The following is a 16,423-nucleotide window of genomic DNA, read 5'->3' as shown; positions in this document are numbered from 1 at the left end:
ATAAAAATGTAGAAGAGGTTTTTGTAGAGGGATGAGAATTGGGGTGGACCTTGAAGCATGGATAGATTTTTAACCAAAAGGAAGTTGAGGGAAAAGCAGTTCCCAAGTTGAGGGGAAAAGCAGAAGCAAAATGGGAAGATGTTAGTGATTAGGGAATGTCATGTAAAGATGGAAATTGGAAATAAGGTTGGGAAAGGTGGTCTGGAGGCAAATTGCAGATGCCAGTACAATGATTTTTCCCTGGGGAGTCATTGAAATTTTTGATCACAGGAGCAACAGATTCTGAAAGAAAATGCTGACAGAGGTCTGTCATAATCTGTAATTATCAGCACTAAATTCTTGGTTTCAGAAATACTTGGTAAGGGGTAATATTTAAAACAGATTTTACTAAAATGCACATTGCTTATATAAACTTATCTGGGTGACCTGTTCAGACAGGCTCATCCTGCTCCCTGGGGAGTGATTTTTAAAAAGATGGTCCAGCTCTGCAAAAATATGCTTGAGTCAGTAGTTACTTGAGTTGCATTAATTGTATTATTATTTAGGCTTGGACCACTGATCCTCAAAATTGGGCATTAGTTCTGTGGATGCTCCTCCACTTGCCTCTGCTTGCTTCTCCCAAAATACACAGATCTTGTAGATAGGGAAATTAGGGTTTGAATATGTTAATGATTAATATAGGAAGTTTTAAAGTGCTTTTTATTTTTTAATTTTTCAAAATTTTAAGAAATCTCCTTAGCCAGTGTGGGGCTTGAACTGATAACCCAAGATCAAGAGTTGGTGCTTTTCCCACTGAGCCAGTCAAGTGCCCCTTTTTGTGCCCCCACCCTTTTTTTTTTTTTAAGATTTCATTTATTTATTTGTCAGAGAGAGAGCACATAAGCAGGGGGGAGCGACAGGCAAAGGGAGAAGCATGTTCCCTTCTGAGCAGGGAGCCCTATGAGAGACTCTATCCCAGGACCCTGGAATCATGACCTGAGCCAAAGACAGATGCATTTGTATCTGCAGAAAAGCGTACACGTATTTGGAGCAGCCTATGTTTCACACATTAGAAACGTCAGTGTGAAATGATTTTAACTTGATTTGGTAAAACCAGGAGTTGGAGAAAAAATTTCTAGAATCTTTCAGAGAAGAGTTTTCTGCTGAAATGTAGTAAGAGGTTGGTACACATTCCCCTACTGCCCTTGCCTGAGATGGGTGTTTGTGTTCATAACCTTGTGCTGAAACCCTGTCTGCCTGTGGGATCATTCAGAGGTGGCATTAGACGTTCATTGAATTGATGGTGGGACCTAGGACATTGCTTGTGCTAAGGTTTCACTGTTTCAGGGAAATTAAGGGTTACTGATAAGACCATCGGATTTTTTAATACTTTTTTTTTTAAGATTTTATTTATTTATTTGACACAGAGGGAGATTGATCACAAGGAGGCAGAGAGGCAGGCAGAGAGAGGAAGGGAAGCAGGCTCCCTGCTGAGCAGAGAGCACAATGTGGGGCTCGAACCCAGGACTCTGAAATCATGACCTGAACTGAAAGCAGACACTTAACTGAGCCATCCAGGTGCCTCTCATACTTTGGCTTTTAATCATAACTTCTCTTTGGGGTTTATTAATGTAGATATATTTCTTAAGACTTGCAAAATGTGTAATTTTCTTTGTATAAAAGTTACTTTTTTTGTTAAATATTTTCACTTTTTGTTGACCTTAATGTGTCAAGTGAATAAAATTTTTCAAATGTAACATCTCCATAAGATAAACTAAATGAAAACAAAATGGAAAATGCTTTCTAAATCTACTTGTTGTTATTCTTTTTTTTTTAATTTTTAAAAATATTTTATTTATTTATTTATTTGACAGACAGAGATCACAAGCAGGCAGAGAGAGAAGAGGCTCCCCACTGAGCAGAGAGCCCGATGCGGGGCTCGATCCCAGAACCCTGGGATCGTGACCTGAGCTGAAGGCAGAGGCTTTAAGCCACCCAGGCACCCCAATATTCTTTTTATAAAATAGTGTTTTGTTTTGTTTTGTTTTTTTTAAAGATTTTATTTATCTGTCAGAGAGCACACATAAGCAGGGGGAGCAGCAGGCAGAGGGAGAAGCAGGCTCTCCGCTGAGCAGGGATCCCAGTGCGGGACGCTCCGGCTCAGGATGCTGAGCCTAAGGTAGACGCTTAACAGACTGAGCCACCCAGGCATCTCTACTCCTTCATACTCTTTTTTATACACTTGTAACATCATAGTTTTCATTGTGTGTTTTGGATTAGGCAAAGTTTTACGTATCCTGGGCTTCTGCTTTGTGCTGTAGAGCAAAGATCCTGCACAAATGAGAAAATGTTCTTTTTCCTGTGATAATGGTCAATTTTATGTTAAAAGAATGGATATCTCAGAGCTTTATGCTAAAGCACAGGCTGGCAAGCTTTAATTAAAAAAATATCATGTAAAGAAATTCTTAAATTATATGTTTTCAGTATTGTAAACTTTGATGTAATATCCTGAAGTCGTGATCATTGATTGTCTTTGGACTGTAAGTAAGCTTCAGTGCTGTTTTTGAAGCAAAGCAAAGCAGTCTTGTGGCATTTGACACTAGTTTGGAACTTGTGCCTCTTAAGTGATTAGGATCACTAAGACCGCATGGAACTTTCAGACTAACCCGTAATTCTCACACACTAGGGCAACTTCTACTGTACTCTATTAGTTCCAACTGTTTTTTGACGGAGACTGAAATAAATATGTGTTTATAAAAACAAGTTTGAGTCCCCTTTCCTGAGAATGAAGCTAGAGCACAGGAGAGATGAGGAGGAAAAGGGGGAAATGTTGGTTACTTGGCTATGGATCTGTAGTCTCTGCTTGGGAATGGAGACTTCACTTGGCCCTGTCACAGGTGGCTCATTTCTGAGACTTAGAAGCAGCATGAGGCTGCTTGGATCTTTTAAGAGAATACCAGGAGCATGTCCTATTTGTTCCGTTCCTTCCAGAGAGGTAGGGGACGGGGACAGAGAATTATAAGCACTTCTTTTCCATTGGGGTGATTTCCCCCCCCAAATAGTGAAAAAGAAAGCATTTGAGAGTGAGTTATCTGTCCCCCCCCCCATCTTTAAGTTAAGTGTCTTTTGGTAGCAGTCACATTTCATTTGTGGGTTAGTGGGCATTTGTATTTATGCATTAATGATGTCTTGTGTTTGAAATACAAAATGAACCTTTTTTTTTTCCTCCCCCAGGAAAGTCCCCAGAGGAAAAAAAGGAAATCAGAAGCTATAGAAACGAGTAACCAAATTGACTTGTTGGCTATTGGTACAGCAGTTGGTAGTATTTTATTATACAGTACAGTAAAAGGAGAATTACACAGTAAATTGATAGTAAGTATAGGTGTGTGTGTGTGTGTGTGTGTGTGTGTATTGTATATAAAAGAAAAGGGGAAACTGATCATTAGAGATTTAAAAACAAAACAGAATAGTGTTGTAGGATCTTTATTACAGGGGCATTTTTTTGCCCCCACATTTAAAATTGCGAACAGTAATATTGTTAAAAGCTATAATAGGTAACATAATCCTTGTTACAGGTGAGAATATGAAGAACTGTTGGCTAGATTTAAAATAAAGGGTAGAAAGAGTTCTAAGTACCACAAACTGACTGCAGGAAGGAGCTCAGCACCTCCAGGGAGCAAATGAGGGAGGTGGGATTACTGCTGAAATGCAAACCTTTGAGGACCAGATGTTGTTCTCTTTGCTTGCGGTCCCTTGTGGAAGAGTGGCCCCATGGGCTTGGGGGCCAGACCTCTGAGGACAGAGTTCTTAATTGACTGCTGGAGTCCTGGAAGGAAGGGGAGACTTGTTCCTCAGGTGTTGGAGGAACAGTTGCATATTGGGTTCAGCTTCTACCAAAAGGATTGCTCTGCTGGGATGAAGAAATGCTGGGCTGATGCACACTAGGAGACAGGATGAACAAGCCCCTCGTTCCTCTTCCAGCCTTGTCTGTCTCTAGCACCCCTTATTGACGTTGCCTACTGGCCATCTAGCTGGCAAAGCAGGAGTGTGGTCTGTGGAGTCTAGCCCCAGCATCACAGAGCAGAGTGAGAGCTTGGCATTCCAGGGCAGTGATTTAACTTAGCATAATTTGTTTCGGACATTGTCTGTTACATTACGTGTTTGGTGTTCACTGAACTTCTGTCTTTGTATAGGAATACTTCTGTATATATGAATCAATGTTTTCTGTTTTAAGTAACATTTTCCATAGATAATTTGAAACTACATTAATGTTGAAAAGGGGAAAAATTATTCTTATATCACCAAGAGATGTTTAATAGAGTGTGTATTTCATTATGCATATGTTTAACTGAATTCTCATCTATTTTGTATCCTGGTGTTTTCCATCAAATTACAACATGAGCAGTTTTCGTATTTGTCAAGAACTAGTTACAAACATTTTCAATGACTGCCTAAAGTCCACTAAATTGGATAGTTCCTTGGTGATTTAACTATTACTGACCATTAAGGAGCTTTCCAGTTTTTTGTTGTTACACATTTTGTTTGCTGTTTACATGGATTCCCAAAATTACTGACCTGTAATTAGTGAAAGGGTTTTAATGTTAAGGCTTTTTATGCATGGTATTCAAATAGTTACTGAAAATTTTCCTAATTTTATGTGTCACTAATGGAAAGAGTACCTGTATTCCAATGGCATTATTTCCGCCATTGGATATACCCATTAAAACAGCAATAACGTTAACAAAAGCCCAGTTGATTTGATATATGAAAAATTTTACCTGATTTTAAATCTGCATTTCAGAGTATGTTACTTATTTTCATGTTAAATATTATAAAAATACAACTGTAAAGTGAATTAAAGCATTTAGAGGTATAGATAGTAAGGGAATTTCTCTTATTTCCTCCCTCCTCTCCAAGTCAAGTGTTGTCCTCATGCAGGCTTTTACCCCACTGTAGCTGGGAGCCCATCCTTTGATTTGATCAGTCTTTTGTGGTGAACAGGTACCTACAATCCATGCAGTGTGATAGCTGCTTTACTGACCTACTGTGGATGTGGACATAATGCTAACGAAACCTGGAACTCCTTTTTAAAGTTTTTTTGTTTGTTTGTTTGTTTTAATTTGACAGATGGCAAGAGAGGGAATAGAAGCAGGGGGCGTGGTAGAGGGAGAAGCAGGCTTCCTGTGGAGCAGAGAGGATCCTTAGGATCCTTGGATCATGACCTGAGCCAAAGGCGGACACTTAGTTACTGAGCCACCCAGGCGCCTCTTGAACTCCTTTTTAGATTTTGGTACTTCATGGGATTATACATAAATCTTTAATAGGGAATGAGTGTATTAAAAAATAGCAAGAAGATTAGAATAAGGGATGTTGGGATTATGATTGGGGAAGTAGAAGGGGATCAGGCTTTGGAGCTGAGGTTACATCCTGAGGTTGACTCCTTCTAGTTATGTGGTCATGGGTAAGTAGCTGAACTTCTCATTTCTTGAATGGGTATTCTATAACCTACCTTGTATGCTTTTTAGGGATTTAGATGTAATAGTATATTGTAAATCACAGACTTTGGCCACTGTCTTGTCTTAGTGCTGGCATACCTGTCAAAAGCAAGTGGCATTTAGAATTAGCATCCTTTGGGGCACCTGGGTGGTTCAGTTGATAAGAGGCTGCCTTTGGTTCAGTTCATCTGGGATAGAGCTCCACATTGGGCTCCCTGCTCAGTGTGAGGGCTGCTTCTCTCTGAGTCCCCCTGCCTATGTTCCCTCCCTCACTGTCTCTCTCTCTCTCTCTCTCTCTCTCTCTCTCTGTCAAATAAATAAATAAATAAAATCGTTAAAAAACAAACAAACAAAACTAGCATCCTTTGACTTGTGATGTGGAAGTGTATTTTTTTGGCGGAGAAGAGAAAGTTAACATTTGATGAATTTATAGATGATTTATTTCAGTTTTGATATTAGAAATGGATAGATGTAGGTTAGGGTGTTTTTAGTTAGGTTAAAGCCTGACTTTTTTGTTAACTGTTAGTAATGATTCTGGGATGTGTAATTATGTTATATCAGGCTGGTTTTTTTCTTTTAATCTTTTTTTTTTTTTTTAAATCTGTAGAGTGGTGGACATGACAACAAGGTTAATTGCATACAGTGGCATCAAGACAATGGCTGTTTGTATAGTTGTTCAGATGATAAATATATTGTGGAGTGGAACACACAGACATGCAAAGTAAAGTGGTGAGTAATGTTGATGGTTCCATGGTACTGGAGGGGTTACTTGGTTATTGTTGGAAACACATTAGAGTTGGACAAATCGACTGTTCTTGGCAGTAGGTCAAGTTTGATACTGAACGCGGAGAGGAATGTAGATACTAAAGAGGTTATAGACTTCAGGGAATTTTTAATCAAATCAGGCATCCAAGATTTTAATACATGAATGTTAAGTAATGATACAAGAGTAAATAATTGCACAAGAGATACCGTAAGATAGCATGCGAGTACTGGCCGAATGAGTTGGATAGCATTGGCAAGGCCTGGTGGAAGAAAAGAGATTTCACTTGGGCCTTCTAGGAGAGGTAAGATTTGGATAAAGAGGGTGGGAGAATCCTTTTGAGTTGGGGGGAAGGGTAGTGGGGAGATGGCAAGACTAAAGGCTAGGAGAAAGCGAAGTAAAATATTTAGAGGATTTACATACTAGGGAATAATGGCTGGTAGAGGATAAGGGCCAAAGTATTTTAAGAGTCTGGCCTTAACTGTCACAGATAAAAATCTCAGACTACTCTTCTGGTTCAAGCACTTAATCCTGTGATAAGCTTTATAGTAGCTGTTCAGTGAATGTTGAATTGGTTGAACTTAGGCAGATGAGGATGGATAGGAAGGATAGGATGATACTAGGAAGGATAATGATACTCACGGTCTTACAGCTAATAAGTGGCAGGGAAGAAGTTCTTTCATACTATCTTGACTTCTGGTACAGTGTTTTTCTACTGCATTAAAACTTTTCTTGGAGTTTTAGATTCTATGTCATAAGCAGGAGAGCACCACTGAAGGTAATGTCTAAGGAATAAAGTCTCCAAGATAATGCTTCAGGAAAAGGTGCTCTGCCAGTGTTGTGTACAGTAAATGGAAAGGAGCTGATTCAAAGGCAGAGGAGTCATTAAACAAAACAAAACAAGGCAGAGAGGCCAGATTCCAGGTGGTTGTAGTAGTTCAGGTGTGGGATGATAAGAGTAGGAAGTGAGAATGAAGATACCAACTAAGAACATTTGGGTAGCATGGAAGGGGAGGTATTAAGTAACAGAAATAAGTTAAATGTAGCTCTTCATTTTCAGCTTTGTGAACTTCCTAGGTGAATAGAGTTAAAGTTCAGAACAAAATGGTTTTGAGTTTTCAGAGAAGTTGAATTTGAAATAATACCTGAAAGGCAAGACCCAGTAGATGCGGTGGTGATAGAGGCTTAGAATTTGAAGGGGTTTGGGGCAGGAAGTGCGGATGAGCAGGTCATCTGCCTAGAGTTTCGGTAAGTGTGTGTCTCAGTTTACCTGTGGCAGTAGTTTCCCAGTGATGACTGTCAGAGATACCCTTGCCGATTCTCCCCCACTGGTTCTGGGGTGGGCCCTTAGAACTGTATTTTTTTTTTAAAGATTTTATTTATTTATTTGACGGAGAGAGATCATAAGTAGGCAGAGAGGCAGGCAGAGAGAGAGAGAGAACTGTATTTTTAAAATGCTGTCTGGATGATAGTTCATAATGTCAGGTCCTTCACATAGGGGCTACCAGTGTTCAAGGCTCTGTTCACTTTGTACACAGTGTTGGATTTAATTGTAATGCTGTGTGGTGGGCTCTACAGTTGAGAAATAGGTTGGATCCGAGCCTCAGCTCTCATCCACGGTACAGTCCCATACGGTATTGCTTCCTTCTTGGCATTCTTATGCTGCTGTTAATGGAGTCTGTGTTCCATCTTAGGTACTATGTGTTGACTTCCTGCTGTGGAAGATGAGGATTTAGCTCTTGGCCGCTAGCCTCTCCCCTCTCTGTTCTCCGAGTATTGGTACATTACAGTTTTCGATGAAGGGCTAGTCATTGTTCGCATTAAATATTATTATAGATGAGCCTTGTACTCTACCAGGTTTATATTATTTCTGGGCATAAAACTCTTATTTTCGTGGGGGTGTATAATTACCTTTTGTTCATTGCTTAGTTTCCTATATACTTATCATTAGCTCCACTCTCACAGTTACATGTTATTTTGGGGCACATCCGTTAATCAGTTACATTTATTTTTTGACAGCTTCCCTCCAGTTTTATCTGTTTCTTGGAGGACTTCTTCACTTTCCTCCAGGATCTGCTGAACAGTGATGATCCTGGGATATTCTTTCATTATCATCCTGAAAATTCTCTTGTCAGATGGAGCCTCTATTACTTGGATCCCATTTTTCTCTTTGTTGGGTTACTCTCCTCTTTTTTGTAAAACATACCAGTCAGTAGCTTCTGAAGAAAAGTATGCAGATAGTAAATTTCGTGAGATTTTGCTTGTCTATCAGCACCGTTATTGTATCCTCATGGTTGATTTATAGTTTGAAGATAATTATAGGTTGGAAATAATTCTCTCTCAGGATTTTGAAGCATTGGTTTATTGGTTTATTTTTATTTATTGTTTTTTTATTTGTTTTTGGTTCATTGGTTTTTAGCTGTCAGTACTAGTTGTCCTTATGTTTAGTCAATGAGTTACATTGGCACTCAAGGGACCATTTAGCCCGGGAGTTTGTGTTCTTTTTATTTTAGTATGTGTTTGACCATTTCATCCCTCTGTTGTCTTTATTCTTTCTCTAAGTGCAACCTGTTGCTACTTAGATGTTTTATCCTGGGCTAATCCCTCAAGTTTATTCCCTCTTATTTTCTTTTTTGTCCTTTTCTTTTGTTACTGGGAAGATGGCCTCAGTTTCATCTTCCAAATCTAGGGAATTTTTACATTTCTCTAACCATATTTTTAACTTCTGGGAGCTTTGTTTTTGTTCTCCGTTTTCTTTTTATTGCACCATGTTTCTTTCATGGATCTAATATTTTCTAACTCTCTGAAGATAATAATTATAGGATTTAAAGTATTTTTCTTTTATTCCTTATATCATCTCTCTCTTGTTTTTTGTTTTTGTGTTTTGATTTTTATTTGATTTTAACTTCTGTCTTTTGTTTAAGGCATTCTTCGAATGACTGAGGATGGCTGCCTGTCACTATTTGAAAATGAAACATTAAAAAGCTGATTGGAAGGCCCATGTGGGTGGGTGGCTCAATTGCCGAGCTTCATTTGTAGAGTGATGGGGAAGCCTTCCAATGTCAGTATGTGTGGGTTTTCACTTTGGCACCAGTCATATTTCCGAGAGGAATCTTCTAATCTAGAGCTTCTCAGGCTCTGGTGTGCATGTGAATTATTTGTGCAGATAGAGCTGATTCAGTGGGTCCAGTTGGGGTTTGGGAATTGGAAGTCTAGTAAGTCTCCAGGTGATGCCAGTGTAGGAGGTTCCACTGTAAGTTGCACAGTTCTTAATGGGGGATAGGAGGGAGCTGTGGCAGTGGTGTTAGTTCTGTCCCGGCATTTTAGTGCTGATTGGGGAGGTGGATTCAGGGAAGCTTGTCAGGTGATGATCCTGTCTTTTTTTTAAAAATATATATGTTAAGTGAATAGGTGTGGAATAGGGAATATAAAACGTGGAAGCTCTGGGAATTGATGAGAAATTGTCAAAAGTGTTAGGAGCTGGAAAGGGTAAGGGAAAAAGTCTACGCTATTGCTGCATCTCCTTGATTACTAGTGAGGTTGAGTGTTTTCATGTTTATTGACAATTTGAATTTCTTGTATGAATTGCCTGTTTATATCTTTTGTGTTTTTTTGAGTTTTTTTTTTTTAACTTGAGCTAGTTCTTGAATATAGAGTTTATGTGTTCTGAATATTAATCCTTTTCTTAAAGTATATATTTTTGGTATTTTCTAGCCTTTTGCTAGAAAGTTTTTTGTTTTTACTTATTTTTAAAGATTTTATTTATTTGAGTTAGAGAGCTCAAGGGGGTGGAGCAGGAGGGGGAGAGGAAGAGAGAGAAACATATTTCCTGCTGATCAGGGAGCCTGATGCGGGGCTTGATACCAGGAGCCTGAGATCATGAACTGAGCCAAAGGCAGACACTAAACCAACTGAGCCACGCAGGTGCCCTTAGCCTTCTGCTTTTAGATTTATGACTTATTTTATGGTCCAGAAGTTTTATTTATTTAAATCAGGTTATTTTTGCCATTATGATTTGTGGTTTGTAACTGCTTTAGAAGTCCTTTCCAAAGGGATGCAATGGACTTGTGGTCCTGGTACACAGCCTGATAGTTCCCGGGGTATTAAAATCTACCTCATATGTAGATATGTGGTAGATGTACATATACCTCACAGGACAGACGACTTTTTTACATTCTTAAAACTCTTATTACTCTTCCATTTTCTGGAACCTCTTGAGAATCTCTGTTTTATTGGTCAGGCTTTACCTTAGTGCCCATGGTTAGTCACTTGACTCAGGCTTTTAAGGAAGGCAGTGTGGCATAGAACTTTAAGTGATATTTTTAATGCCTGATTTGCTTTTTGCTATCCTTTTGCTCTCAGTAAAGTTTTCTCCCTATTCATTGAGACCTTTTTTTTCTCTTCACAAAACAGCAAATGGAAAGGCGACAATAGCAGTGTCAGCTCCCTGTGTATCAGCCCAGATGGAAAGATGTTGCTTTCAGCTGGTCGAACAATCAAACTGTGGGTTTTGGAGACCAAAGAAATCTACAGAGTGAGTGAATCAAATTAGTTGTAAACCTAACAGTCATCTAGATTAAGTATGGAGCAGGGCAGGAAGTCTGAACTGTAGCATATTGTTTAAGGATCCAGATTTGTTTTCAGGCATATCAAATAATAGAATCAGTAGATAAAAGTTAGTCTCCAAACCTGGTTTGTTGATACTAAATAAGTTAGATGTGTTCATTTCACATGCATTTGAGTAGAACAAATAAGTAGAATTTGAATTAAAAATATTTTATTCTGTGTGTAATGATAATAGTTTTGGTTTCTAGCTTACCTCCAGCATGTAGTACATTTACAGTATTTGACTATGGAGATGTAGTGTTACGTTTTGAGTGTGCTCAGGGGTGTACTTTCGGTGCTGTGATGATGCCCTAAAATTGTGGTTTCAACTCACTGAGAGTAAAATGAGGACCTACAATTCCTTGGCTGTGTCTGAGCACCCAGGCACCCCTTTAAATATGGATAAAATTGAGGGGATTTTTAATGCAAAAATTGAAGAAAAAGATTGTGGGTAGGACCCTAAGAGAAAAACATTGTGATTTTTCAGTATTTTCAGATGGCGTTTTTAAAGGTGAGAGGAATGTAGCACAAATAGCCTCAGTTGCTTAGAATTAAATTTAGCTGTTACCTTTATCTGGAGTTTTAATTTCAGATATGGATCATATATATTGCTTATAGTCCACATGGACTCTCTAATTTTTTTACTGCATTGTGCCCTCTCCTAAATGAGATTTAACTTTCTCCAGCACTTCACAGGCCACGCAACACCAGTTTCGACACTCATCTTCACTACTATCAGACCTCCTAATGAGAGCCAGCCCTTTGATGGAATCACTGGTCTTTATTTCCTGTCTGGAGCAGTACATGACCGGTTACTCAATGTCTGGTATGTAGTCTTTTGGGTCTGGGAGGTAGCGTTGCCTTGAAAGAATGTGTTAACTTGTATGGTTAATACAAGTGATGGATGTGAGTCTTATTTTATTGTATTTAGTATTAGATTTACCTTGACTGGTAATGAAGAATTGAGCCTGCCTAAAAAACCGATCTATATAAGAAAAATTTAAGAACATTATATGATAGAACCTCCTCTTTGCTTGTTTAGAGGTAGAACAGTCTGAATATTTTTGTGACTGGGCAAATTATAAATAACCTTTAAAAAATTTGGGATAATCTCTGATTTTGTTGGAGAAGATAGGACTTCTGGGTTAGTGCAGTAATGTCTACTTACTGATGTTTTACTGAGGATATTTAATTCCTTGGCTTTGTATGAAAATCCTCAGTTAGCACCCCCCCCCTTTTTGTTTTTGCTTTTTGCAGTGGTTGCTATTCCTAATTTTCCTTGGAACTCCCTTTTTTATAATTTTTTTTTTTTTTTTAGATTTTAAGTAGTTGACAACCAATGTGGGGCTTGAATTTACAACCCCAAAATCAGGAGTCATGTGCTCTATTGACTGAGTCAGCCAGGCACCCTTGGCACTACTTATTTAAATTCAATTAACCAACTTACAGTACTTCGTTTTTGATAAGATTTATTAGTTGTGTAATAACACCCAATGCTCATTATATCACATGCCCTCCTTAGTGCCCCTCACCCAGTTGCCCCATACCCCTGACACCTCCCTTTCCACAACCTTTTTTTTCCTGGAATTAAGTGTCTCATGGTTTGTCTCCCTCTCTGATTTCTTCCCATTTAGTTTTCCCTCCCTTCCCCTGTTGTCCTCTGCTCTGTTCCTTATATTCCACATATGAGTGAAACTTGACACTACTGTTAAAAGTAAAAATTAACTTGGTATTAAACAGCTATCAGAAAGTTTTTAATTTTAAGAAAAATAAGAGGTTTTTTTTTTGAAAAATAAGAGTTTTCTTAGATTTTATAAGATCTGATGGTGAAGGTTTTGCTGTTTTTTTTTTTTAATAAATGGAGATTTAAAAAACATGTAGTTTCTCATCTTAGTAATCATTTGAGGATGTTCTTGACCATATAAAGTTACTATGAATTTACACAAAATAATATTCATATAGAAGTGGGCCTTATCAGATATATAATCCTGACATAGTTGGGTGGGGACAGGTTCATGAGGCCCAGTGTGGACCTCTGTTTACCTTCAAATTATCATCTGAGCCATAGTTCCTAATTCTGCCTATGATAATCACATCGTGTTGGTTTTCTGTCCTGTGTTTGGATTTTGAGATGTGCCTATTGGGGTGATTCTTTTTAGTTCTATGTATTAGTGAAGCCAGAAAGTTAAAATACACCACCAATGCCTCCTGATATTACTCAGGTGTTTCAGTCTTTTATTCTTTTAAATTTTATTTTTCATTTATTAGAGTGTGTATGTGCATGCGCACAAGTCAGGGGTGGACAGAGGGAGAGGGAGGAGGAAACTCCCTGCTGAGCAAGGGAGCCCGTTGTGGGGCTCAGTCCCCGGACCCTGGCAAGAACGTTTTAATATTTATTTTCTTAGTAACTTTGAAGTATATAATACAGTATTGTTAATGATAATCACCATGTTGTACATTAGATCTCCAGATCTTATTCATTTTATAATTGAAAGTTTGTACCATTTCACCAACAGCCTCTCTCCATTGCCCTTGCTCTGTAGGACCTGGGGTCCACCATTCTCCTGTTTCTAGGGGTTATGAATAAATAGCACATATTCAAAGTATACAGTCTGATAAAGTTTAACATATGTATATATCCATAAATTGTTACCACAATTGACAGTGACCAGGTGCATTGCTCCTGAGAGTTTCTTCATATCCCTTTACAATCCTCATCCCACTCCGGTCGCCAGGCTTACTGACATGTTTGGGACATTACAAATAAAGGGACATTTGTGTAGAAATCTTTGTATAGACATAGGATTCACTTTTCTTGGGTAAATAAATACATAGGAGTGCAGTGGGGGGGGAGGGGAATCATATGATAGGTGTATATGTAACTTTTTAAGAAATTGCCAAATTTGGGCACCCGGCTGTCTCGGTCAGAACACATCACTCTTGATTTTAGGGTTGTGACTTCAAGCCCCACTTTGAGCATAGGGCCTATGAAAAAAGAAATTGTCAAGTTTTTTCAAAGTGATTATACCATTTTATATTCTAACTAGCTGTGTTTAAGAGTGTGAATTCATACTCTCACCAATACTTGATATGCTCATTTAATTTTAGCCATTTTAATAGGTGTGTACCCTAGTGTGGTTTTAATTTGTATTTCCCTAATGGCCACTGATGTTGAGAATCTCTATGTGCCTATTTGCTGTCTGGATATGTTTTTGTTTTTGTTTTTTAAAGATTTTTATTTATTTATTTGATAGACAGAGAGAGATCACAAGTAGGCAGAGAGGCAGGCAGAGAGAGAGGGGGAAGCAGGCTCCCCGCTGAGCAGAGAGCCCGATGTGGGGCTCGATCCCAGGACCCTAGGATCATGACCTGAGCTGAAGCCAGAGGCTTAAACCACTGAGCCACCCAGGCACCCCTGGATATGTTTTTTGATGAAGTTTGGTCTGTTATTGGGTTTGTTTTCTTACTGAGTTTTGAGAATTGTGTGTATATTCTGAGTATGAACCCATTAATCAGGTATGCTCTTTGCAAATATTTCTCCTAGTATATAGCCTTATCTTTTTGAAGAGAAGAAGTTTTTTAATTTTGATGAAGTCCAGATCATGTTTAGAGATCTTTGTCTAATCCAGGGTCACAAAGGTTTTCTCCTGAAAGTTTCAGTTTTAAGTCTTACATTTGGTTTTGTGGTCTGTTTTATTTTCTGTATATGGTGCAAGGATGCATAGCTTTTTTTTTTTTTTTGAAGTTTTATCTGAATTCCAGTGTGTATGTAGTTAACATGCAGTGTAATACTAATTTCTGGTATACAATATTCTGACTCAACACTTCCATATGGCACCTGGTGCTCATCACAAGTGTACTCCTTTTTTTTTTTTCCCTGAGAGAGCAGTGTGTGGCAGGGGGTGGGTGCAGGGCAGAGAGAGAATCTTAAGCAGGCTCCACCCATGTCATTGCAAATGGCAAGATTTCATTCTTTTTCATGGCTGAGTAGTGTGTGTGTGTGTGTATCACATCTTTGTCCATTGATCAATCGATGGACATTTGGGCTGTTTGCATAATTTGGCTACTGTAGATATTTGTTATTATAAAAATATCAGGGTGCATGTATCCCTTTGAATTCATATTTTTGTATTCTTTGGGTAAATACCTTATAGTGCGATTACTGGGATCACTTTTTGAGGGACCTGCATGCTGTTTTCCAGTATGGCTACACAAGTGTGCATTCCCAAGGAATCAAAGGAAATGTGTTTTGGTATTGAAACTATCCAGTGGTCCCAGTACCATTTTTTGAAAAGACTATTTACAGTGAACTGATTTTGCATATATACATGGGTATTCACATACAGTCTTCATTATTTGCAGTAGTTATGTTGTATAAAATCCTCATGAGTACTGAGTTGGTGATACTGAACTATTTATTCATCTGGGAAATACAGGGTTAGGTTTCTGCAAGCATCGGTCACATCTTTGTCATCTAATCAATATGTAACCTTGTTTTATGTGTTTCTGTTTAAAAATACTTCATTTTATACACACACCCACCCACCCACACACAACTTGCTGTGTATAACTATATACCCATACTATAATGTACATATACACAACACAGTAATTTTATATATAAAATTATTATAAATTATATATATATTTATATATATAAATTATTGTGTTGTGTATATGTATATTATAGTATGGGTATATAGTTATACATCTGTATATATATATCTATATATCATAGTTCATTAATTCATGTCAGAGCAGAGTTTACCTAGCTGTTTTCCATAAGGAATATCAGCTTTTTTCTCTTAAGTACACTAGACAGCACTTCAGCACTATACTTGGGGGTTGTTTTAAACAGTGAAATCAACAAAAAACATAAAAGCAAAAAAAGTGGCACTAGAAAGAATCTTTTAAGTATTCTAAGTAATACTTATAATACTTACTACTATATAGTATGAGAGCTGAAATAAGAGCATATAGCCTTGTTTAACATTGTTGGCAACTTTTAATTTCACTGCTCTGAACATATCTGTTAAAGACCTTGGAAGTTCCACAAATACTGCTTTGGGGGTTTATAAATAAATTTTAGCAAGTAGACAAATTCTCAAACAAGGAATCAACAAATAGGATCATTTGGGTAAATATATTTGTGAGTCTCTTTCTGGACTCTGTGTGCTATGATATAAATTCTCAGATTAATCTATAGATTCAGTGTGAACAGTCAGAATCTTAGAATTTTGACTCTTGTAGACATTGACAGTCTAATTTTAAAATTCAGATGTAAATGCAAAGAACCTAGAAGAACTTTTAAAACAACATTGAAAAAGCAGAAAAAAGTTAGAGGGCTCACATTGCCTGATTTCCTGACTTAATAAGCTACAATAAAGGATATAGTATGGTATTGGCATCAATCTAGGCAGATAGATTCATGAAAAAGAATAGAGAACATTACTCATTGTTTAAATTTGCATAAATGCATTAGTGCTTTTTCTTTTCCCTACAGCCATGTTAAATGGCGGTGACACAGATGGGTCACTGAGTTTGATCTGTAGTCCCCTTACTTGGCTTTGAAGATGCAAAA

General features: G+C 37.9%; 1 protein-coding gene and 1 non-coding gene across 2 annotated transcripts in view; both read left to right on the top strand.

Annotated features, from left to right (window-relative positions):
* WDR43 (WD repeat domain 43) overlaps window positions 1-16,423 on the top strand; it is a 46,665-nt gene that overhangs the window by 5,103 nt on the left and 25,139 nt on the right. Inside the window, exons 2-5 of the mRNA XM_044261838.1 lie at window positions 3,214-3,351; window positions 6,082-6,203; window positions 10,651-10,771; window positions 11,529-11,668. Of these exons, the coding sequence (XP_044117773.1) occupies window positions 3,214-3,351; window positions 6,082-6,203; window positions 10,651-10,771; window positions 11,529-11,668 (521 nt within the window). The remainder of the gene's footprint in view (window positions 1-3,213; window positions 3,352-6,081; window positions 6,204-10,650; window positions 10,772-11,528; window positions 11,669-16,423) is intronic.
* LOC122916674 lies at window positions 11,138-11,222 on the top strand. The gene has a single exon (XR_006386292.1). It is a non-coding gene; the product is annotated as a small nucleolar RNA SNORD53/SNORD92 (small nucleolar RNA).

Source organism: Neovison vison, chromosome 8 (genome assembly GCF_020171115.1).
Source record: "Neovison vison isolate M4711 chromosome 8, ASM_NN_V1, whole genome shotgun sequence".
Taxonomy (NCBI): domain Eukaryota; kingdom Metazoa; phylum Chordata; class Mammalia; order Carnivora; family Mustelidae; genus Neogale; species Neogale vison.
Note: the sequence above shows the minus strand (reverse complement) of the source record. Positions and strands in the feature narration are given on the sequence as shown.